Here is a 23,256-nt window from a genome sequence, read left to right as displayed (position 1 = left end):
CTCTGCCACGCTTCATTACCCAGTGCTCAGACAGGCACAGAGAGGCACTGCACCACTTTCTCCACACTACAGCCGTGTGCCCACTCACAGCCGTGCAGCCAGGCTCCCCGTAGACCCGGGCAGGGTATAGCTGCCCCTCCGGCTTCAGGTCACACTCACTCTATATGCATAGTGCAGAGACAACATAGGGAGGTTTGAACTGGTATCATAACACTAAGCAGTGTTTCCCCAACCTTTTGTTTCTCCAGTCCCATAACATGACTTCAAGGTCAAATTGGCACACCTGTCATGGTCCAAATGTGTTCATTAGATATGATTTTTAATTGGGATAATATCTCATAGTGGAATTTCTTTCATACAAATGAACTATGTCAGTTTGATTACATTTCTATTTTAACTGTAGCCTCTTTATCCCTTCCTTTTAGCTACTTCTTCAACTGTAATTTGTATTTTAATTTTATATATTTAAGAATGTGACACTTTTAGCCGGTGATTTATCCGCTACTTTAACCAAATAACATTTGTCGTCCCTAACTTTTGACTTACTATTTCTTACTTTTCCCACAATATGATTTTCCATGGACCTTTTTCAGGTATTACAGCTGATTTTATATATTTTTTTAAATCAGACAATACTTTTATTAAATAACTTCAGCTAGTCTACAACCTACCTTTGGGTACATGTACTGTAGCTAACTCAGAAATGGTGGTTTCACCGATGTTCACAGTTGAATTTGTTAGATTATACATTTACAAACTGTAGATAAAAATGTATCTGTCTTTAATATTGCAAAGCAGCAGGCAACCCGATCATTGTAATGTTTAGGAGAAACAACACACACTTATTCAAACTGCTTGAACAGCATTAGCGATCTCTCATACTATCATACTATGGAGCTGGTAGTGCCAGACAACACTGCTGGGCACAAGACCACTATTGTCCCTCAGGATAAAGTACGCTTGTGACCAAGGCGAGGCGGGGACAACCAGATGCTGTGAAAAGATAAGGGAGTGTCAAAGAACAAAGGTCTTGGTGTTGTGTTGTTTACACTCATCATTCAAATGATAGACGTCACAACTCTGATCTAAACTCTAGGTACATGTCGGAGTGGGTTGTCTATCCTGTATCCTCCTCCAAATTCACAGTTAATTGACTACAAGTGTTAATTTGCTTGCAAGGAGCAGTCATTAAGGTTGAATGACAAAATGTAGCCTGGCAATAGAGCAACCAGGGATCAATGGGTTAATTCAATTGCCTCTGCATGTGGTGTTTTGTAAAGCAAGGCCATTTGAAGTCCTTTATAAGGGAGTCATGCCGTTTTAGTGTGCTTAAAAGTGCAAAGAGGTAGCATGGATATTGGTCAATAAAGAAAGAATAGAACGGCACCAAAGGCAATGACCAAAGTTCAGAGCTGTGTGCTTGGTGACAACTAAACAGGCGGATACAAAGAGATGGTTTACAGAAAAGTCTTTCCGTCTCTTTTTGTAGTCAAGTTTGGGAAAAGGCTGTCATTGTATACAATATAATGACTAACAAATGACTGCTTGTCTGCTTAAATGTGTAATCAGTAAAGCAGTGTAATGGGTAACTTTTTTCAAACTACAGATTTTACTGAAAATGTGACCAACCAACCCTCCATAAATCTTACAATTTGAGTCCTTTTCTTTTTGGCTTAATCTCACCGTATGAGACAGGGAACCATCATTCTTGTATGGCAAGGTATGCCGAACATTTCTGCAGCTACATTTTAGGCAACTCTCCAGCAAATGCATTGTTTATGTTTATCAAGTTTTGTGGGTGTGGTAGAGGCTTTCAGCAAGACCTCCCTCTCAGATAAGTGTTGCACTAATTATGCAAATAAATTAGGTGGCACAGTGTAACATCTTGCATGGTGGGGGTCTCAATGGTTATGTCTGTGTTAGTGAATGGGAGTCGTGTCTTCATTAGAGGTTCATAATTGTTTCCCTCTTCTTTTTTTTTTTAAAACTCTGAGGCCTAAAATGTCAATATAGGATTTCAAAACTGGTAAATATCTCTTTACTCAACAGCGCTGTCTCATTAATCTTTTTTTTCATTTAGCTCTATAACATGTAACCTACTGTCCTTTGTTTGGCAAGCTTAGTCCTCCACTGGTACAAATTGACACTTGGGCCTGTTTATACAAGCGTTTGCCCAATTTAACCTGAACAAATACACTGAATCAATAGAGAAATACAGGATATTTGTTTGACTGCTGAAAGGATAATTCCATTGCCCTACATGCTGATAATTTTACTGCCTGTGCATTAAAGGAGGCACTTATCAGCTGACAGATAACAGACAATCAGCACTGCTGACACAATTCATAAGACTCGGTTAGCTGAATGGATTGTCAAACAAAGGCTTCTGTGGGCAAACACACTCTTCAGTTGAGGATAACTGCAGGCAAAAGCTGGGAGAACCTCCAGGGAAAACAAACCTGGAGAACAAAGAAAGTGTTGCATTTGAAACAAGTTGACCACGCCTGGTTGCTCTGCTGGCAGTTAGAGGGTGTGTTGTATAAGTAAGATTTGCACATGTTAGACTACAAAGATATGTATTTTGCCAATTTAACATATGAATAAAAGGTTTGCCATGCTTGCTTCTTGCTCTTTCCTCAAACAACAGTTGTTTGCTCCTTCCAGAGCAATTAAGTCACTCTGACTTCTTGCGCAAGTCCTTACTCGGCGTGGCTTCAAACACATTTGGGGTTGCCTCCTTGTCCTGGAGAGAATGCAAATACAACCTGTTTAACCAGTAACCCACACTGACCATACTTATCTAGGAAAAATGAATTGCCATCAAGCCTTGGTGCATTATGTGCACTCATGTGTCTGTGTTTCTGTGCATGGATGTGTGTTAGTGCTTTTTAATCTACTGCGCAATTCTCTTGATGAGTCTTCCACTTCACATTTCAAAGGAGGTTCAAACTAATTAGCTCAGGGTGCCGGTTGTCTGTTGGTCTCAGTCCCATAACACCTTCAGGTGATTGTTCCAACATGTAAATCCTCGACAGCGACTGTATAGCCTACACTCAATGTATCCTCCTTTCCAAGTTAGATAGGATGGAATCCAGAGAAAATACACAAGAGCATGCCTTGTTTAAATATGTATAAGACATCAATCAGGAGAAAAAAAGACATAGAGATGCAATACCTGCCATGTTTTTGGATTTGTGTTTGACAAAGAAAAAGTGTATTAAATATAAAGTATACCTATAACTGGCCCATTCTGTTCATTGTTTTAACAATGAGAGTTTCTCCTGGAATGTAATTTATCTTTACAGTTTTCACCTCCTTACTATAGTACCAAAGTGTCAACATCTGTGTTTCCACTTCAGAAACCAAAGCAAGGTGTAATGAGAAAAAAGAAAGTGGAGAGAGAGAGAACAACAAAGGCAAGAGGACAGATGAATGAAGAGCAGCAAACAGGGGTTGTCACTAATAGAGAGTTTTATGAGCTCCAGACCTGCTGAAATGGAGTGCCGTGTGTGTGCAGCAGCTCTTATCGGCTGGCTGGCAGCGAGGGGAGGGTGAGAGCTTCCACACTTGCGCTCCGTAAAAATGGTCTGATTCATTTTCCGCATGAGAGGGTCTCACTGGGGCGGCATCAGACCAGCCAGTCCACACAGATTTATGGACCATTAAAGCAGCAGGCCTCCTGACCGCGATGCCTGCCACCATAGGCTGGCTGCTAAGACACACTGCACCCTCATTCATGCTCGGCCACTATACTCTCCATCACAGCCTGGCTTCCTCATTGTTCATCCCCTCATCAGTACCACTTTTACTGCCTTACATGAACTCCTCTCATAGTCTATAATCCTACTATTCTCCACCTCACTCCCTTTGATACAAAGTGAACTGTTTACTGTAATTGTTCTCTCCCATTGTTGAGTTTACAAATACTTTTTGTTATTCTGACACCAAATGATCATCACCAAAGTTCCTCATCCCTGGGCAGACAACATGCTATATTGTACAGGAAATGCTCCAGTACCATTACGGACCTCTCTGATGGTGGTCAGTGGGGCATGTTGTTTTAGCCTAACAGCTTTTACAATCAGATTATCACCATTGCAGGCACACAGACTAATGGCTCTGTCTTTTCAAGGCATCCTCAATCAACTGTTTCCCTGCGTGATTAATGCTTCTCGATCACCCCCCCCCCCCCCCCCCCCCCCCCCCCCACCTCTCTCATTTGCTAGCTTTGCAACATCATCATCCCTACTAGTGATACTGGAAGGACAAATGGGGCAGAGTCTATGCAGCTTGCTGGCCCTAAGAATAGCACTGTGTGCAAGGAAATGATGCCACAGCAACCTGAGCAAAGGCTAGGAACATGAATGAATAAATGAATATAGTGGTTTCCAAGGGCTGTGCCACTTCTGTTTGATAATCTTATACATTCTTTTTTTGTTGGACAAATGAAAATGGCCACATTTGATACCATTCTATGTGTTTCTATTTGTAAAGAATTATGAACAAACGAATAAGGAAGTCACTGAAGCAGCCTGTTAATGATAAGCACCAAGCCTTAAATCAAGAAAATACTTTACACACTAACACTCAGGTATTTAGCCTGACAAATAGCCGCCATTGCACTGCTGAAAAAGCCTGTTTGTCCAGCTTGAAGAAGGGGAAAAACAAGGGTGTGCATCAACACCAGTGTAGAAATATTTACAGCATTACTGCAATGGCCTTGTTGGGGTTTAAACACAGTAAAAGCAAACAGAGAGGCTATTAGATCAGTCCACAGAGAGCTACTCATGTATACGCGTATGAAATGGGGTGGCTGAGATGAGGACGGTATCACCATAATGTGAAAGTTACAGTTTGGTGTGAAGTCAGTTGGCCAGTAAAGCTGCACTCAACAGATAGCATGGAAAATACAAAAAAACGGTCTACTGGTTTTCCCATAGGACACTTTTAGCTAAAAAGCCCATTCTTACAAACATGTGAATGACAAAGCCTGTGCATTTTGTTACACAAGCACAGAAAATGAGTTTCAGCCGCGACTGGGAAAAAGTAGGCTCTGCTTTTCCTTCTAAATTCTTCTCTTTGTCTGTATTCTCAGGCATCACCTAGCATGTGTCTGTTGTGTATGGTATATACAGGTCACGTTAGCTCCTTGTATCATCGTTTACTCTGGGAGGGGCCCTGTTGAGGGTCCACTATCGTCACGAGGCTGGGTGTGGTGACACATCCTTTCTCTCCGCCCCGAGGTGTTTGTGTAGCCTAAATAACGCGGGAGTGTTTGTGTGTGGGACCCCTCCGGCTTGATCACTCACACACTTAATTCATAATAAATCCCATCACTCCTTCACTGTGTGCCTTATCATTCATTAAACGTGTTTAAAACACGATACAACACATTTAAATCCTCTACGTTACGTTACAAGCAGCTGGTGATAAAAGTGAAAGCACATTGCACGATGCAAAATAGGATGGCGTGCGCGTTCGCGGAGCGACTGCGCTGCGGCAGTTGCCAGGGGAGATAGGAGGGGAGGGGTTTTGATTGGCTGAAATGGGCCTTGTTGCCTTGACGACGGCGAGGGGTTTGGTAGCGTTGCCGTGCGCTGTGTGATCTGCGCGCTGCGTGTATGGAGGAAGCAGCTGCTGATCTGATCTCTGACATTGTGTGAGACAGACATCTGAATAAACTGCGTACAGACGTGTCTTTAAACATACCGCAACGAGGCACGCCGTGCATGATTGTAAGTGTTTGCTGCTTTTCTTTTAATTTGTCTGTAGGTATGTTGTGTTTGGGTGGATACGGGTTGTGTTTCGAACAAGCGAAAAAGTAAATGTGGTCAAGTGACTTTGCTTAGAGCAGCCAGCATGGCAGAACAAGCGACAGCATGTGGCCAGCTAGCTAATGTTAACGTTACTTCTCTCTTCTATCCGGGCTCATTTATAGCGATAAAACATGTGTATCGTTTGGTATATGAAGCTAGAACAATATTCTAGATAGTTAAAATGTTATGCTAACACTAGCCGTAGATGTACCTTCACTCACCCATCGAGCTACTGCTAACGCTACTTTGCCTCACGGACCGGTTGTTCTGGTTGAGCTAACGTTGTTAACAGTTACAGCTAGTATACCGACTATTTTTAAAGCTGAACAACATGTAACTAACCAGAGATAAGTCACTTTGTAACGAGTCCCGTGTGTTTTATAGTGTTGTGCAATAGTCCACGTCATTCCCTGTAACTTTGTATTCCTTATTGTGTTACTGGCTGCTGCTTGTTAGTGTAGTCTTGGGTCCGTGGTGAGTAATGCCACAGTCTACCTAGCATTAGCTACAAAGCATATTAGTTTCCTAACAGCACTTCACTTTTCACTCGCTTCGACTCTTTGTCATTTAAAATCTTTGGTTCTCACCTATTTTCTCAAGTTGTGGGTTTGAAAGTTAAAAGCGCTATACCACGTTTGTATTGTTTTTATCTTAGACTCATATCCTCTCTTAATATATTTTGATAATTGAATATTTCATGGTATATTACGACTGCACCAGAGGTTGCGAGGCTACACTGGCTAGCTAAGCACATGATGTAATGGATTATCACAAGATTGTCCCAGATACAGCTCTACAAACAATGTCAGACTGTAGGAAAAATATCTCTGTTTAATCCAGAGGGATATATGTTGTTGTTGAAAAGGTCTTCAAATATGTTATGTTATTCAACGTGTCCTGTGTTGTCTGCCCTTGTGGCCCCTCTTCCTCTTGCCTGTCAGTGTTGTATTTACTGGACCTCATTTAAAATTCATTTTGTGCTCTGAGGTTTCTGTGTATTTGGAAAAGGTGTTCGGAAAATATATTTCCCTTTGTTAGGTTGTGACATTAATGTAGACTGACGTAGCTTTCTTCGTACTTGACAGTTATTAAAGCCCTAGTGATAAATAGAAGACAAAGGCAACAGGAGCTTAAGGGACAAACGTGCAAAAAGGAAACAGATGTTGTCAATCTGTCATTATTTTACTGGCAGAATCTCCTCCATGGTCATGTTGTAGGTCAAACCATCTGTTGTCGTCTTTGCCGTTGTTTGTAGTTTCAGCATGTATCAACTCCTGTACAGGTTTGTAGCCTCTAGAGGGTCAGGACTGTTGCCTCCCAGAATAGATGAGGGTCTGCTAACTTTACTGACATTCATTTCTATTAATAAGACTCGTCGTAACCCAGGGATGTGGCTATTGCTGAAGTGAAATGGCTTTAATTACTACAGGGATCTAACGTATTGTCAGTAGAGTTGAAATACCTTTAATATTGTACCTTCATAAGGTCATTTAAATTGCTAGAATATTCCTTTAAGACGTTGTAGTTACCAAAGATGTAGCATTACTCCAAAGTTCGAAGTCCCTTTCTTTAAGGTGAAATGGGAGCCTGAATATTTGAATGTTCTTTTAATTTGTAGTGGGTCTGCTCACAGTTTTCTATGGCTGAAAGACTTGGAAATCATATGCTACATATGAAAACTTAAACCTGAATTAGACTTTTCTTTCTTAACGTAATGTACATTTTTTCCAAAAATAACCTTACAATAACATAAGGTACTTCAATGTTACAAATGTCGAATAAACCAATTCAATAGAAGACATACTGTAATCAAATTGATCTCAAACCTCTTCATGAATGCCATGCTTTATTTAACAATTTGGTAAACACATTGGTGTCACTTATCTGATCATTCGCTCCATTGTACTGTACACATGCCAGAACAGGAAGATGTTCCTCTGAGGATGTTTGATAACAATGAACCAGTATGACAAAAGAAACCACCACGTCATAACATTTATGTGAAGTGAATTGTTAATGTACATTTGAGGTCCAATGGCGCTTTGTTGTCTTGCTTAGCGATGACAACATAGTAAATATGATATACAAAACACCTTATAAGGAATTTGAATGATATTGCATTGTTGCTTGCATCAGTGACACTCATCTAAGCAATAATCTGCACTTCAAAATGGTGGTGTTGCCATGTAATCAGTCTTATCACAGAATTGTGTACTCTGACCCAGGAGTAAATGAAAGGTTGCGTCCTCTAAAATCCACCATGTGCTCTGTAGGTATACCAGTGGTTTTAAATTCATTACCAAAGCGGACCTCAGCGGCTGAAACTTAGCGGATTGCTTAACACAGTCTAAGCAGGTTTCTCATGGATTGGCTCAGCAGAAAAGCTCACCGCTGTATAACCTACTGTTCTGTGAACACCCTGTAATTACAGTCATTTGTGACTTTGATTTTACCGACTGTTTTAAATCCTTCTAATGGTAGAGGTTGAATAATTTGATGATTGGCAGAAAAAGGATGGTCATTGTTCACTTTAAGTAACTCTATTCCTATAATTATGTTGTTGTGTGAATATTGTGTTTCAACACATTCAAAATGAAAACATGATTTAAAAAAGATTGTGAAGGAATTCAACAAAAACAACCTAGCTGTTTTATTGTAAGCATTGGATGTTTTTGTATATATCAGCCACAACAAGTCTGCATAGGCTTTTGTTTTGATCAACAATGTGTTCTCCCTCAACCTCCCATTCCTAGGGCCAGTTGTTAAATTGAACAGCCATTTACCTTTCTAAGTTCAGTCATAAATCGGAGAGCTCCAGCTCTTGACTGCTGATGTTGGCCCGTCTGGCTTGTGGACTTTACAGCTTCATGCAGTTTAGTGGCGGTTGGCTTGAATAATTAAAGTTCACATGTGTGTTTCATCACCTGCTCACACCCCCTGTGTGTTTTTGAAGGAGGGACAGCCCCAGAAGTGTGTGGTCTCAGGTCTGACATTCTGCTCATCAAACATGGGGGGTAACTCTGAATTTGAAATGCAAATGTAAACACACATGTACAATTAGTTCTGATGCTTCACAAAAGTAAGAGATCTGGGCACATCTGAATTACATCTATTTGTATCCCTTATGCTTCCTGTTTAACGGCTTACTATTTCACAAACTGGGGTCAACGTATTGTCGGTAATGTCACGACGGCAACAAAAGCAGTACGAGTTGCAATCTGGTTCTGCAAGTCTAAAATGACGAGGTGTGAGTATTTTGAGTTTCTCCCTCAGTTTCTCCTCCACGCGCCTGCCTCTGCGTGTGTGTATTTGCAGAAGTTGCGAATGGGCAGAGTGTGTATTCCTGTTGTGGCGCCCCTCAGTCTACTCCAGTTATTGTTTTACATCTCTTGATTGGTCGCAGTGGTTATGAACAGACTCTATAGTGAACTACACCCCCCTCTAACCCCCCCGTCTCATTTGTGACGGGGTCGAATCAAGACACAACCCATTAGGGCCAGAGTCATTGAACGCAACACTAATGTGGACGTTGCCTTGATTGAGAGAAAGGAAGAAGCAAGCAAGGCTGTGTCATGTGTCCCAATGGCTCTTTGTCTCATCACCCCTGGCTGAATGAATGGGATTTATTTAATTGATGGGAATATCACAACAACACAGGCCAAACAGCTTGTGTGCTATTTATTAGGATCTTCGAGGAGCTGAATGAGCAATGTATTTCTTGCTTTACCAAAATATTGTAACCAATGCCAACCAAGAGAATACAGTACCATGAAGCCCTGGTAAAAAGCTGGTTCGGTGTTTGGCCAAAGTCACATTTAAAAATAAATGTGAAGCTTCATACCGTTTTTTTTGTTTGACACACACTGGGTTCTCCACTTGAAACAGCTCAATCTATGAAAAGGCGAGCGCTACAATTTACTAGAGCATGTCTAGAGCTTTGGTTTCTTTAAGTCTTAACATTGTCATCAGATCACCATGGTGAGTTGGTTTAAATAAGTAATTTGAACATTTAACTTTTATACATTTTACATCATTGATGGCAAATACATTTAATAGATGCACACCGTGGTTGTTTCGTATGATTTGCTACAGGCTCTGTGTGTTGTGGTGAAGCACTGCTTATTGAAACTTTCTCGCACTAAGAGTTGTTACAGCTGTAATGTGAGCTGAAGAAACCTTCAGTGCCGCCTGAAGAAATCTTGTTCCTTATCTTCATGTTATATTTCTTACTACATGTTCATCTTTTGCGCTTTAGTTGATTCACTCACGCCCAAAGCTTCTGTAAATATTGTCTTTCTTTAGGAGCAAGGTGCTTCCAGCAATACTAATACTGTCCTATACGGGTATTTGTGAGAGCCCTGTGTCCACACTGTATTTGACATTTGAAGGATTCCATTAGTTTGATATGATTCACAAATATGTTTGTACTTTTGGTCATATAGTGCTTTCTGGGTTTCTTGTACACAAAATTGAATTTGAAACAATACTGGAAATGACATGGAAAGTAATCTCACACACAGCACATTCCTGGGAGGACTAAACTTCAACAGAGATGTACAAACGTTATAAAATAAAGCCTTAAATGACGTATTAGAAGGATTTAAAGCATGGACTGGCCATCAGTGCTTCTTTAGCTTTCAAAGGTATGAGGTTAGCTCCTGCTAACTGGTGGTGAGTGTTTGTTCACTGAACTTAGAGTCACATGACCCAAGAGATAAGGTTTCAGTGTTGGCTGGGGGCTGGCGTGTACTTTTGAAGGCCTCACCTCTGTTGACAGTCAAAGTGCAGTCCTGTGAGTTTGAGTCTGAAATCACTGTCTCCGATTAACACCACCATAACCATCAATTGTTTTCCCCCCAACCTTTAAGTGATTGCGTCAGTCAATACATTAAGTTGGACTTGGGTGTTTGTCAGCAGTCTGTAAGCAACATGCTGCTGGAGTTCATAGACCCTGCTGCTTCAGCTCCCTCTCGCTGCTCGAGTCCACTGTTTTGGTGTAGAGCGGCCCTGACTGTCTCTGTGTGAAGTCTGCATTTGTTTTCTAAAAAATGAACTTCCTCAACAGGCAGGAGGTGTTTCCTTCCCTCCCGGTCTGCTGTTTTGAAACTGTGAGGTGAATACTGAGCACTTCTCAAACATGACTGGAGCAAAAACAACTGCTCCTTTGTATGGGCTGAGTGTGGGGCCAATTGTAATGCTTTGTGCAAGCTTTTTCATTAGCCTTCACCTTCAGGCACCGAGTAGATCCTTTTTAATCCATTGAGTAGTTTGATTTGGGAATGTATCATTTAGACGTGCTTTAGCAGTAGCCTGATTAGCCTTCACATTAACGAATGCTTTATTTGTTATTGCATCATTTGACCCTCCCTTTAAAAAAAGACTACCACTCTCGAACAGCTTCTCTCTCTCTGTGTGTCTCTCTCTCCAGCTCTAGCTCACCCCCCCCCTTTGTCTCATTCACATTTTCAGAGCTCCAGCCAGACTGGGTAGTCAGTCACCTAAATATCAGTTTCAAATAACAACCCTTGCCATGGGGCGTTGCGACACACCTTTGTGTATCTACCATAGAGGTGTAACTGGTTTGTGTCAACTGTTTTTGTTAAGAGGGTGTGTGTGGCGTGATTACGTTGGTGCATGAACTCACGACCGTACACTAGCTGTGTAGTTTTGTTATTTACAATAAAGTAATACGTTGTAAAAAATGGGCTTCTTGATTGATGGAAACGGGGGTAAAGTATGTCCTAATGGCTCATAGTCAGTAGTGCCATGACATCCAGGTTGGCTGTGGCCCTTCCCACTGCTCTTTGTCAGACAGGTTTGTGTTGAGCAGCGGCAGACTGCTGGCCTCAGCATTTTCCGCCTGTATTGATCTCCCCACATTAGCTCTCTCTTCATGCACAGACATGTGCACAATTGCTTCCCTTACAACATTGGCTGCCGTGGCAACTGAGTCCTGAGATTCGCTCCCGGAAAACATCTCAAACTAGTACCTCTTCATTTGGACGCCGCTATCATCTCCCTTACATTCCCTGTTCATATTTGACACACCAGCGGCTTGATTTGCCACTTACAGCTATCTCCATATGTCTTTGTGTATTTTTGAATAGGCTAAGTGCTTAACAGGATAAAAGAGCAGTTTGAAAGGGGGGGGGGAATGTGCCTTGGCACCTGCTGTTGGAGCCTGCCTGTTTGCACATGAATATGATGAGGCTATTTTAACTTGCAGATGAGCCACCAGGTCAGCAGCGTTGCAGCTTTGGTGTATTTTCAAGGATTCTGCAGTCAACAGGCCGGCCCGGCTTATTAGCTCCGCTCTCCACACTAGTGTCCCATTATTCAGCGCATTCCCAGCCGCCTCCCTTTGATGCCTTTTTCATAAGAGCAATGATAACTGCGATCATGGCAACAGCGGTGGTAATTGACCAGCTGCAGTCACACTGGAACACTTCCTGTACGGCTGGATGCAAGGCAGCTTTCTCACTCGCCACCCGGCCTCTGTTAATATTCTGGAGGAGACACTCAAAAGAAGATGAGCGCTCTCTGGCACCCAAGGGCCCAGCTGAGAAGTCATGGCTGCGAGGATAGACGGAGGTGAAGCTCTCTGGTGCTTTAAGGCGAATCAGCGACCTGACGCTCAACCCAGGCGGTGGCTTCTCCGTCATGATGTTCACAGGCTCGTGGCCGTTTGAAGACGAAAGGCAAAACTGCGTAAAGTGTTTACAGTTGACTCCAGAAAACGATTGAACCACTCCTTAAATTGAATTATGATGCAGTCAAAGCTTCTCTTCGCCACACCTGTGTTGGCTTGTTTTTGATGTGACCTTTAATGTTTGTCGTCAGCATGCATTGGGTAACAGTTGCGTGATATAGACTCTAAAAGAACACTCTAGAGTAGGGCTTGCTTGAACAACCATCCTTGTCAGATAGAATCAGCACTCATCCTTGCTTTCTCTCTGGCATCAAGACAAACATATAAACAGTTTGTAAGATCTTTCTTACCTTGCCTTGAAACACGATTTTCAAAAGCACTGGGTATTCGGCCTGGGCACACCGATAGCCCAGTTATGAAATTATCTTTGTAATGATAAATCATATTTCCCTCCAATGTCTGTCTGCACTGTCCCCTTTTCTATTTGTAAATGTCTTCAGAGTAGCAACTTGTCGTGTCAAGAGATATCTTTCTGTGTTTTGGTCTCTTGAGCAGAGATTGTCTTTTTACACAAATGGGCAGTTCTCTCGCTGCCTGCCATATCTGATTGCTCCACTTTGCTGAGAGCTGTGATTCATCCTAGACGGAGGATAACTTACATAGCCTTCCTCACACCACTGAGTGTCAGCTGGCTCACTCCCTCCTCTCAGTCTTTTGGTCTTTATTATACACTTTCTGTCTTGTATAAATGATTTCATTCTTGGATTGCCCCTTCCTCTGTCCACTCTGTCCCTTTGCCCTAGGACTGCAAAGCTCTGTGACTTTCATCCTTTTTGTTAGTGATCAAAATCGCACAAGTACATTTGGCTCACAAGGAAATGTCAATCGTGACACATTAAGAGACATACAATAGGGGATTGACAGTCCTATAGAGCAGACAGGATGTACTATTATGACGGAAAAGTAAATAAATATACTTTAAAGACTGAATGAATCACAACCCTAGAATTTAGAATGAACTCTGAACCCAAATATGATCACTGTGCTATATGTTTACCTCCTCATTGAGTGGTCTTTTAGTAAATGCCTCCTCCTTCCCACTCATGGTCTCCTGATCGCGTGCGTGTCTCACCCACTGCGCAAACACTCTCGAGTTTGACCTAATTCCTACCTTATCACTGAAATGAAAAGAAATGTCTGTCCACTCCTGCTCTCTGTTCGCCTTTACCTCACCACCGTCCCAGACCCTCCCCTTCCCTCCCCCTCCCAGATCTGGTGTCCACCCACCGGGTGTATCGGTAGTTTTTTGTACAGGGTGGCTGATCATGGCTTGTCTGTGCCAGAGCCAGCCAGCATGGGTTATTATTTCCTTATTGTATCCATACATCTTGTTTGTGGGATGTCTGCTCTTAATTGAAGGGATGGCATGGTTGTCATGGTGACACAAGGACATAAAGCCTGTTGTGAGATGAGCCAAAGAGTGATCTCTTTGTGCTCTTGGCCTCATGAACCAGCAAAGCTTGAATTGAATGGGTTAACAGGTTTATTGGATGATAATCTATCTTTAAAAAAAGTACTTATTCACTTATTTAAGTGGTCTTAGACTTTGACATATCTTTTTATTTGCCTGTAATAAAAATCAAAGCTCAATATTGGGTTTAACTGAACACTCCGATAGTGTCATTGCTGAACAATTCCTTCTCTGAGCCCATGTTTAAAAAATAATTGGTTAATGATACAGGGCTTATGGCAATATTGAATTTCCTTGTGCTGTTAAATGTCCATCAACTCCCGGGCTTGTAGCCTCTTTACACTACTTCATCTGGCATGTGACAAATTGAGGCTTGATCCTGACTGAATGCAGATCAGCCTATAAGAGCAATCCACTCTGTAAGATGGAGGCCTTCCACTCATTCCTGCAGTCGCTGGATGCTTTCATGCTCATTTACACATAACTAGCAGCTGGCTCCTGTCCGCTACGAGGTGGGCGTCGAGTAGTGGAGCCTTAAGTCGCTGGAGTTGCTTGAGAGCACCTCCTCGAAGGTCCTCGGCTGGAGTCAAGAGGAGGGGGTGCTGAGAGCCTCTCGGTCCTCGCCAGGCGTGGAGGAGAGGGACGAGGAGAGGGCCAGGACGTGAAATAGAGGCAGACAGGCGCAGCCACAGGGGGGGTGCCCCCAGGGAAGACTTAGGAAAACAAGGTCAACGCTTGGAAGAGTACATCATTCCATGGTGTCACATTCAGTTATTTCACGCTGCCAACTTTGTTATGAAATCAGTTCACCATCAAAAACTGTGGTTTCTATCTACATTTAACGTTAACGACCTCTTCTTTCCTTTCAGACCTCTTTGATTTAATGGGTCCAATCATTGGGATGTCACCAGATAAGAAAACGGAAATTCCGGGTATGCAAGAGGAGCGGACGGGGCTCGTATGTGGTGTGGGAACACTGCCCGAGGCGGAGTGTGCGTCCAGTCCGCTGGCCACCAACGTCGATCGAACTGGAGGTACAGAGGATGAGGAGCTCACCAACCTCAACTGGCTGCACGAGAACCTGCTGCAGAACTTCGCTCTGGGGGGGCCGGAAGCTCAGCCCAGCGGCAGTCCCCTCTTTGACATAGAGGGAGACTACGGGCCCAACCAGGGGCCCTCGTCTTCCTCCTCGTCTTCGTCACACGGCAGAGGCAGGGAGCGAGACTCGTTGAAGTCCAAGCCCCCGTTCTCGTTTTCTCTCCTCATCTACATGGCCATCGAGCAGTCTCCCAGCAAATCTTTACCAGTTAAAGAAATCTACGGATGGATTCTCGAGCACTTCCCTTATTTCTCCAACGCTCCCACTGGCTGGAAGAACTCAGTTCGTCACAACTTGTCCCTGAACAAATGCTTCCGCAAGGTCGAGAGGAGTTTGGGAAAGGTAGGTCATTGCCCTGTCTGCTAACTTTCATGCACTTCACGCAGATTTCCACTTAGAAAACTGATCAAATTAGCCCCCTCAAAGCAGTGTTTGATGATGTAATATTGAAATGTCTGAATGCCAAAATGTGTCCACTTTGCTGAACAAGGTTCTGTGGGTAAACAGTGCATTTCAGTGTGAAGCTGCAGCATGTGAGTGTCCAGGACTGTAACTCAGCCAAAGGGACCTCTGAGTCTTCCGCGATAACGCTGGAATATAGTCAAGGTCGTATATACAGTACTCCTCGAGTCCTCCTGAGGAAATGCAAACACAGCACGCCACGATAGGACTTTATCTTCCAGAGAGAGGCTTCCCACAGTAAGAAACCTCAATATCTCTCTGCGACAAGGAAGCACACGTGACCTGCAGCGAGAGATGAGTTTGTAAGAAGAATCTGTCAGCTTGGTCCTGGCAGAGTAACATATCACTCGTGCTCATTTGTGTTCCCGTGTAGAAAGGGGAAAAAGTGAACCTTCTCACATGCCTGTGACAAAAGGAAAAACACATCCTGCCTATCCTGCAGTGAACAGCATGTGAGACGAGTGAAACATTAGCTGTGAAATGTACATTAACATGGTTGCGATTATCATGTAGGTTAACAAACCTTGAGTTGAAAAATGTGGTGAGGGACAGAGGTAGCTGCTCTTTGAAAACATTATACACACTTTAAAGTCCCTAATAGTTGCATATATTATGTACTTCTGAATAATACAAGATAAGCAACACTACAAATGAAAGCTCGTAAAGTACATTTTGGGTGTTATTTTTTTATTAGGGGCTAAAAAAATCACAAGGTCTGTTAATCTGCTCCATCAGTGCTGCTGGAGTGTAGTTTGATCAGAAGGAATTGAAGTGGCTTGGTAACATAAGCAAACAGCACCAAAGCTGTCGTCACATATTCATGCAAATGTTGCTCAAGCTCTTTACTTAACCTTTACTCTAGTTTGCATTTGTTTTAGCGACGGGAAGGTTTCCAAGACCATAGCCAGGCTTTTTTAGACGCAACCTTGTTTGCATGTGACTGCACAGATACAGGGAGCGACACGACAGCGGCCATATTGAGCTCCAGTATGAGTTCAGACTTGTGTCCGGTAGAGCCCGCGGTGCCGAGGCGGTGCCTGGCTAAGACTTCATATTTTCCCACCGCGGGAGGCGATGGTGGTTAGCGCTCAGCGAGCAGCAACACGGTGAGGCGCAGGCGGCTCAGCATGCAGGTGCACAGCGTGAGCCGTTCGTCTGCTGAGAGACCAGTTTCACATGACACTGGCTGGTGGTTTCCGTTGCCATGGAGACATTTCCTTCTTCCTGCATCAGGGCTGGTTGGTAATCTGAGTCAAGGTTATTCTCCTCCCTCCCTCGCTCTATTCTCCTCCCAGACTGGGCCATCAGATAAAGTGACAGTTAACACACTCCCGCACACATCGCTCAGTCATTCCTCACACACAGCGGGTATTTCCTCCCTTTGTTCAGGCTGTTAAGGAATCCCTAGTTATACTTTGGCTTTTACAACTTTATTTATGACGTAGCGCTCCTATAAGAACCCTTTCAGTAACCCTTTAGCTGTTTATCAGTGCATTTGAAATGAAATCTGACACCTCATTATGCTGCTTTCAATGCTGTCTACAGTAGCACCTGAGAATCTTCTGGAATGTTGTGAATGTGAGCATGTCGACAAAACATACTCCACATCTTGTTGATGGATACAAATAGGTTTTCCACGATCTAAATTCGCTCAAATCTCATTTCTACGGATTAATAGTGATACGGTGCAAAGTAGTGAGCATTACTCTCTTAAGGGGAAACGTTATTGTTTTGCAAGTTAAGAATAAGGGGAAGGAAATACATGTTTGTTCAAAGATACACATTGTTTTGGTGAGAGATACTGTATAAATAAACTTTTGTTTGTTTACAAGAAAACTCAACAGCGTGCCTTTTTGTTTAAATCTAACCAGAGACGAATCATGAATTCTAGACAAAGCTATGGCTGTTCTGCCACATAGCTGTGTACTGTTCAGGTATCTGGACTACTCGTTTCCACAAAGGAACATCTAGATTTACAGTAAATACAAATTCGTCTCGCAGTTTTTCGCTACACTTTTCTTACTTTGTAACCTGGGTTAGAAGATTGACTGTCCCTGCTTTGTTTTACAGGCCAATGGGAAAGGTTCTCTCTGGTGTGTTGACCCCGAGTACCGCCCCAACCTGATCCAAGCCCTTAAGAAGCAGCACTTCCCCGCCGCACATGCCTTCTGCACACCACCCGCCTCCCCACCCAGGTAAACTTTCATCACTCTCTGGAATGTGTGGATTATGAGTTTGAATGACACTGCTCTGTGTCTCAATGAAATCAGTGTTACGCTTTACATTTCTCAACATTTCCTTTGAAACTCTTATTTGTAGTGCCTCCTCACCCCCTCGCCATCTCTTTCTACAAGGCTGCTCATTCAAAGGTGAGACGGACGCACACAAACCTATTTTTAAGTGTTGATATTTGCATCAAACGCAGATTTGTACAAACCAGTTCAGTTTGTTTTAGCTTGTGTTTGTGCAGTATTTTGATTATGTTGCCTGTTCACATTTCAGCCCCAGAACATTCAGCATCACTGTGCTTGTATCCTCAACTCTTGGTTTGATTTGTTGCTTTCGAGTCATTGATGCCTCATGTAGAGCTTAATATTGAGAGCTCCCAGTCAGTGTATCAGTCTCCTCTCTCCCCCTCCCCTCTGCCTCTTGGATTTGTAACCTTGACGACAGGCAGAGGTTCGGTTGGTGCACTTAGTCTCACTGTAATCATTAATAATTTAGACCCCCAGAAGTGAGCTACGAGGCTTTTAGACGCTTTGTCAGGTCTGAAAAGATTGGATGCGATATCAGTGGCTTCAATTCATCCTCTGGTTTGTTCCTCTGAACCTTCTGCTTATCCAATCCATTCAGTACAGGTTATTGGGTCACTACGACTTTAGTCTAGAACTATTGAGCCAGCCTGCCAGTCCTAGCAGAGATGCCATGCTGCCATGCTTTCACACCTCAGGACTGACCACCATGCATGTTCTCTCCTCTTCCAGAATCTGACATTGATGCTGCCACTGCCATGATGCTCTTAAACTCTGCCCCCGGGCACCACGTTGACCCATGTAAGAGAATCCACAAGCTACCATACTTTCACCAACTCTTCAAACTCTTTGTCTTCTACCCCCCGACATACCACCCTGTCATTGCTTACGTCTTCTTTTATTTTGTGTGCTTTAACTTGTGATGTGTATATGTTCTTAAGACAATGTGCAAGAAATGGTTCAAGGTTAATACTGAAAAACTTCAGCCATCAGCCGGTTAGCTTAGCTTAGCACAAAGTCTGGAATTGGGGGAAATGGTTGACCCGGCTCGTTCCAAAGACGACAAAATCCATCTACCAGAATCTTTAATGCGGGTATTTCCTAAAATTATGAACTATACCTTTTTTAATAAATTATTGATTCAAAAGAAGAAGAAATAATGCAAGTATCGCACTAACTTTAGGCAGTTTTTAGTCAAATGTGTATTGTGTTATAAGTTCTGTTTTATTTGTTTTTATCAAACTTACTTGCTGTTGTCACTCAGATAATACATTGAGGCCTGCGACTAACCATTATTTTCATTGTCAATTTATCTGTTAATTATTTTTGCAATTAACCTAGTGATTTACTGATAAGTAAAGACACCAGAAAACATTACATTTAATAAGCTGATTATTTGATGATCAAATTAGTGGCTGGTTGATTAAATTAGTTGGTTATTCAATTAATATTCGTCGCAGCTTAATTGTATATTAGATAAGGATCATTTTAGTATAATTGGGTTTAGCTAATATCTGTACTTTCCCCATCAGTGGCTTTCCCACGTCTCACTTCTGCTTTTCTACTTGTAAACAAGGTGTGCTAAAGTTAAAGTATGTGGTTCACTCTTCTTCTTCTTTTAAAAAAACCAAAAACGGGTTTACTGTAAAGTTACATTAGGATGTACTGATCATCAGTCGCATGCTTTCTAAGCCAACTCAATCGAGACACGTAGCTTAGAGTCTGCGCAATTAGTTTTACATGCAATATTTAGAGCGTTTCTCACACTGTATCAAGCCTGTAAAAATATCCCTTTTGCATGTGAGTGCATACATAACACTCGATCCATCTTCTGCTCTCCTCAGGCAATTCTGACGGCCCCCTGGACCTGTCCCGGCCCGACTCGGTCCTGGTGAGCAGTGACCCAAAGCAGGACCACAACTACAGCAGCGTGGCCCTGCAGCGCTGCTCCTCCCGCTCCTCCTCCTCGTCTCTCTCCTCCCTGGACGAAGGAGGCTGCGACCGCAGACAGTCGCACCGCGCAGGCAGCGAGGGCTTCCACAGCGACGAGGACTCCGACGTCTGGGACGAGAGGGGCGTCCACCAAACCTCGAGACGTCCGCCGGCCATCAAGTGGCCCGTCGGGAAGAGGGCGCGGCGCGAGGTGAAGCCGGAGCTGGACGAGGAGCTGAAGGAGGCCGCCGGCTCCTTGCTGCACCTCGCGGGTATACGCAGCTGTGCGGAGGGATCCAAGCGCACTGTCAAGAGCACAAAACTTAACAGGAAATGAAGATTATTTTTGCCCCCCCCCCCCGGCATCAGACTCCGGACCCTGTGAACCCTAATCTCTGACCCCTGATCGTGTGCCTCCTTCTCCTTATCTGATCGTTCATTGGCCATTTTGAGCCTTTCTTTTTGTTCGGGAATATCCCTGTCCAACAAAACAAATGGCAATAGTATCGTTCACACAGGAGAACAAAGCCATATAGAGACTTTTGTAACTCGGGGGGTGACCGCTGGGGTTGGTATTCGGGCTGTGGAGAACCATCAAGAAACCTATCCAAAATGTCCTGCCTGCTTCTGTTGGATTAGAAGATTGTGATTCAAGACTTTGTCTCGGAATGACAAAGTGAGAAAAGCTGAAGGTTTTATAACTCAAAGCGTTTGCATGCTTCCTCCTCAAACCTGTATCCTCTTCCAAGTGAATCTATTTATGAAGCGAATGAGTGCATGTTTGTAACAGACAAAACCTAACCTCCTGGTGTTATCAGCTTCTCCTTTTTGTGCTAAAGAAAAAAAAAATGCCACTGTTTTTTGAAAGGAATCCTCTTGTAAGAGAGATGCAATAATTAATCCACAACCTTAACTTTAATGACTTAATTTCATGGTGGCATTTTTTCCGAGTTGAGTATGCTAGTTAAACTTTACAATTAAGAGAATGAATGGAGTAGTACTATAATCTTGTTATGCGATAAACTTATTACACACGAGCTCTAGCTCTATTTCAGGATAAGCAAGATGTGGAAATAGTATTACTCTGCCACTGCCAAATTTTGTTGCAAAGTTAGCTATACTACTTCGCTCAGTTTTGTGCGGCCATTACAGTGCTATACAAATGTTTTTTTTCCTCACAAATCCACCGCTCATCCTGTCAATCTACTTTCGTTCATCAGTGTGTTTTTGACATTTTGTGCAGACACATATACTCACAACTTTGGTGACGGCCTATGCAAAGTGAACACCTGCCACATGTTGCCAGATGTTCACTGTGTGTTCATAGGTTATCCTCCATAGATTCATTTGTGTGTGTGTGTTCATCATAGTGCATGTCGACTTCAGCCTAATTCTGAGATGATGATCACGACAGAAATCTCTGTAAAGACAGATCTCCTTGCTACTGCTGTATCGTAGGGCTGCTTGGCACTCTGCTTGCTTCTGGTCCGTTTTGAATGCAGAGCTGGTAACTGGAGCAGACAGTAAATGAATACAGCTTTATTATTTGGGTTTGCTTTTAGATTAAACCTCCCTGCCTTTTCCTTACTTTTTTTGAACCATGTACTTTTGAAAATAACAATTATACAGCTAATCTGTTGGCTGCTCTTGATGCCAAGTTAATTCACAACTTGAGGGGGGGGGGGGGTGTTCTGTGGAGAAGGGGACAGTTGCAGCCACAGAGAACTGGACGTTGTGTGTGCGGTCGCTCGCAGGCGAGATGTTGAAGACCTGTGCTGCTCTCAAGTTGTGCCCTCAGTTCTGTCTGGCCCTGGCTCTTCCTCCTAGAACAAAATAAGGAAGTGCACGCTCTCTTCTCTAGCTTTGAAATGGAGTGTTTATTGTCAGTTGATTGCATGCAGTTCACTGAGGGGAAGTTGCTTGTGTAAAGGCCAACATTCTCATTAGAGCTTTAAAAAAAGGCTGCGTACAATACAAGGTAGCATGGAAGCTCACAAGGGCAACTAAACTAACATTTTATTATTTCCTCACACAGTCCTAGATCTCATCGTCACAGGAACTCTTGATATAGTATGCATGGTCGGTGCCAAACACTTTCTTGTGCCACTAATGTCAAATTGCAGAAGGCCATGGTCACTATGTTCCACTGCTGCCACGCTGTAGTTATGATTAGGAGTAACACAATGCCCTCGTTTTCTGAATCATCCGAACAGGAAGTGGGAGAGGACTCTGGTCAGTACAGGGACTTGACCAATCTTTTGGTTTATTTTTGTCGCTTTAGAGTGGGAACTGTTCTTTGCAGAGTAAGCAACGGTTCTCAGAAGTAAAACTTGCATACACTGGTCTTGTTAGCTGTGAAAAAAGAACAAATGATTGTTCATTAATCATAACCTTATTTATGACGTTAATTTATGGGATTATTGAATGCATACTCTATCAAACACTGGTCGTTTGAAACAAGTGACTAGGCACATTTATTTTTCCTCCTTAATAAGTATTTTATTTCTCCTTGTTTTATTTTACAGCAATACACTTTTTTTCTATCACTATGTTATAGTGATTAAGTATTTTGCCGATGTCTATTGTCTTTAGAGCGGGTGTTTCTTTTCTTTTCTTCGATTTAACCATGACTGCCAGGTTTTCTTGATGTTTTGTTTTGCTTTTTGTTAGGCTGGATAGTTTATTAACATTGATCCTGAAACCTTTTGTTGCCAAAATGGATGTACAGCCGGGGTATACAATTCAAAATGGACACATTCCCCCATGTACTGTTTAAGTTCTTTGAAGATGATTGCATTCTTTCTACATTTGTCTCATGTTTATATATTGATATATAAGTAGTCACAAATTGAAGATGCATTAGCTCTCGTTTTCATCTCGGATTAGAATCTGGCTGCCACTCATAACTCATGCTTCCAGGTATTGTTATGGGATGTTGAAATGTTTAGAATATCATTGGATCAGACTCACTCAGTCCCCAGGCTGCTGCTTTGCAGTTTCAGACTTACGTTTAAGTATAGTGACAACTGCAGAGAAATGATGGAGCGACTTGTAGAGGAAAAGTTCACTCATTCTTTCTGTAGCACTTGCAAAAGAAACGTTATGTTGGTCTTAATTTGACATATGGAAACATTTTGGGCTTTAAATCCGCCAACTAAAAATCCAATTGCTTGAGAGCTGTTAATTAAATTAAATATTGATTATGTGAATCTAAAAATTTCTGTTGCAGTTCCCGAGGGTATGATGAACATTTTGTTAACAAAGCTGCCAACTCAGTATCAGTTTGTGTCAGTTGCCTGCCATGTCTATTGGACTGACACACATTTTGGTTTTTGTATGCTAACCTCTGTTGATAAAATGTTTATAAGATTTATTTTCGCCAAAGATATGCAATTGCATTATATATGGTATTACAAAAATATTAATAAAAACCTGTTCTTGTTACCACTGTGAGCATTGTTTTATTGAGCAGCATTTCATCACCTCAAATAAGACTTGACACATTTCTTTTACCCTCCAAACTCTCCTCCACAACACAAGAAGGCCATCACTTTACATTAGAAGCCTACAGTTTT

General features: G+C 42.6%; 1 protein-coding gene across 1 annotated transcript; it reads left to right on the top strand.

The window, feature by feature from the left end:
- Window positions 1-5,567: 5,567 nt before the first annotated feature.
- foxn2a (forkhead box N2a) lies at window positions 5,568-23,125 on the top strand. Its single transcript, XM_034209658.1, has 6 exons — window positions 5,568-5,735; window positions 14,806-15,377; window positions 17,568-17,692; window positions 17,817-17,866; window positions 18,482-18,550; window positions 19,594-23,125. Exons 2-6 carry the CDS (start codon window positions 14,820-14,822, stop codon window positions 20,016-20,018), a joined length of 1,227 nt encoding a protein of 408 aa, XP_034065549.1. The 5' UTR covers window positions 5,568-5,735; window positions 14,806-14,819; the 3' UTR covers window positions 20,019-23,125.
- The last annotated feature ends 131 nt before the right edge of the window (window positions 23,126-23,256 follow it).

The sequence above is a fragment of the Gymnodraco acuticeps genome, unplaced genomic scaffold (assembly GCF_902827175.1).
Source record: "Gymnodraco acuticeps unplaced genomic scaffold, fGymAcu1.1, whole genome shotgun sequence".
In the NCBI taxonomy this organism is placed as follows: domain Eukaryota; kingdom Metazoa; phylum Chordata; class Actinopteri; order Perciformes; family Bathydraconidae; genus Gymnodraco; species Gymnodraco acuticeps.
This window is presented reverse-complemented; position numbering and strand designations above follow the sequence as displayed.

Coding starts and splice junctions, on each gene's coding strand:
- foxn2a (XM_034209658.1), top strand. CDS start 14,820: ATGGGTCCAATCATTGGGATGTCACCAGATAAGAAAACGGAAATTCCG. Junction 17,867..18,481: donor ACAAGGCTGCTCATTCAAAG/GTGAGACGGACG, acceptor CTCCTCTTCCAG/AATCTGACATTGATGCTGCC. Junction 18,551..19,593: donor CGGGCACCACGTTGACCCAT/GTAAGAGAATCC, acceptor TGCTCTCCTCAG/GCAATTCTGACGGCCCCCTG.